Consider the following 2,242-nt stretch of genomic DNA (forward strand, 5'->3'; position numbering starts at 1 on the left):
AGAATTGCCTCTTTTCCAGCAATTTGTGCCCATCTCTCACTATAATATATTTAGAGCTTGACTATGGGGTCAAAAAGAGTGAGGGATATGATTAAGAATGTTGTCTGTAATTTTTAAGTTTCTTTCTCAGATCCAGAGGGAGCACTTTCCCTCTGAAAATGCTATGTTCTGATATGTATCTTAAGTGCAGACAAAATCTTGCTTCTTCCTTTAGGTCCACCTGAATTGGCCAAAATGACTCAACTGCTGAGCAGCATACTTTGCGTGATCAAGGTGTTCCAGAAATACGCCAATGAGAACGGGGACTGTGTCTCACTGTGCAAGAAGGAGCTGAAGCAGCTACTCTTGGTCGAGTTTGGAGACATCCTCCGGGTAAGAGGGGCTCAGGGGAGGCCCTGACCTCATAGAATTAAGCATGAGTGACTCAAGCCTGTGCCGTGATCTTCCTCCACTTTGCAAAAAAAAAAAATTTCAGGCAACTGTCTAGTAGTTCTCTCAATACACACATAGACACACACACACACAGACACACAGCCCTCTTTCTTGTATCCAACTATGAACAGGAGGTACTATAACTTCAGAGTAACTGGAGACCCTTCTCAGAAGGAAATCTAAGATTCCTGTCTTGATTTATGTATTTTAGAGCCATCTATAGATCTTCTCAAGTATTCATACATACATTCATTCATTCAGTAAGGAACAACTGAGCGTCCACTCTGCACCAGCATCATCCTAGACACAAGGTTAATAAACCAGTTTCTTTTCCAATGGAATTTTTGTGTAGTAAGAGAGAGAAATAGGCAAGCCAACAATCACAATATACCACATGATAGGATGAGCTACTTCCTCAAATAACTCTAAGTAATTATTAACAGAACTGATTTTAAAGGATATATCTATGCCCTATAGTCAGGCACCAATAAAGCCCTGAGAATCAATGGATCAAAGACTAGAAGCAAGCCTCAGTCCTTAGATTAAAGATTTTCAACAAAGGAAGGTCCAGTAACGAATGGACTAGGGCATAGACATTGGCACAGATCTTATTGTCCACAGGAAGATGTCTGATTTGAACTTTGTTTTATCTTTTCACAGAGACCAAATGATCCAGAAACTGTGGACACCATCCTAAGCCTCTTGGATCAAGACAGAGATGGACGTGTTGATTTTCATGAATATCTCTTACTAGTGTTCAAATTGGCCCAAGCCTGCTATCATAGGTTGGATCTCAAGTCACGTGGTGACAGAACATCCCAGCAAGAAGGACAAGAGGAATCACAAGACCATAAATTCCCAAGAAACAGAGATAGACAAAACAGGCATAAGCATGAAGAAGAGAGGCAAAATTCCCATGGTGGTCAGTCTGAAAGTCAGGACCATGACTCCTACTGGCATCAGCCTAGGAGACAAGACAAGGACTCCCACTGTGGTCAGTCTGAAAAACAAGATAGGGACTCCTCCTATCATGGTCAATCTGAGAGAAAAGACAGGGACTCCCACTGCAGTCATTCTGAGAAACGAGGCAGGGATTTCCATCATGGTCAGCCTGAGAGACAAGGTAGAGACTCCTGCTTTGATCACTCAGAGCAACAAGACAGGGACTCTCACGATGATCAGTCTGAGAGACCAGATACAGAGTCCAGTTTACAACAATCTGAGAGACGTCAGGACTCTAGTAACAGTCGAAAATTGAGTCATAAGTCTAGTGTAGGCCTGTCTGAAAGACAAGGCTATCTCTTTGCCTTAAATCAGTGTGAGAAACCAGTTCAGGATTCTTATCACAATCAGTCTGAGCGATTTGGCCAACAATCAAGCTACGGCCAGTCTAGAAGACTTGGACAGGATTCTTGCTCTAGCCAGACAGGCAGACAGGATTCAGGCTCTTATTATGGACAGTCCAGAAGGCTGGGTCAGGAATCAGGCTATGGTCAGAGAGGTAGACAAGAACTGGATTCTCACTATGGTCAGACAGATAGACAAGGCCAGAGTTCCTGCTATGGACAAGGCCTTAGTCATCCCTATGGTGAGACAGATAGACAAGACCAAAACTCTCAGTATGGCCAGACAGACAGACAAGGGCAAAGTTATCGCAATGGTCAGACAGACAGACAAGGCCAGAGTTCTCACTATGGACAGACAGACAGACATGGTCAGAGTGCCTGCTATGGACAGACAGACAGACAAGGCCAGAGTCTTCACTATGGACAGACAGACAGACAAGGCCAGAGTCTTCACTATGGACAGA

The 2,242-nt window shown here is 43.6% G+C and overlaps 1 protein-coding gene across 1 annotated transcript in view; it reads left to right on the forward strand.

Annotated features, from left to right (window-relative positions):
- The first annotated feature begins 234 nt into the window (after positions 1-234).
- The window catches only part of RPTN (repetin), a 3,893-nt gene continuing 1,885 nt past the window's right edge, over positions 235-2,242 (forward strand). Inside the window, exons 1-4 of the mRNA XM_006900136.1 lie at positions 235-372; positions 1,093-1,465; positions 1,520-1,555; positions 1,592-2,231. Of these exons, the coding sequence (XP_006900198.1) occupies positions 235-372; positions 1,093-1,465; positions 1,520-1,555; positions 1,592-2,231 (1,187 nt within the window). The remainder of the gene's footprint in view (positions 373-1,092; positions 1,466-1,519; positions 1,556-1,591; positions 2,232-2,242) is intronic.

The sequence above is a fragment of the Elephantulus edwardii genome, unplaced genomic scaffold (assembly GCF_000299155.1).
Source record: "Elephantulus edwardii isolate Elephantulus edwardi_28Jun2011 unplaced genomic scaffold, EleEdw1.0 scaffold00273, whole genome shotgun sequence".
Lineage (NCBI taxonomy): Eukaryota > Metazoa > Chordata > Mammalia > Macroscelidea > Macroscelididae > Elephantulus > Elephantulus edwardii.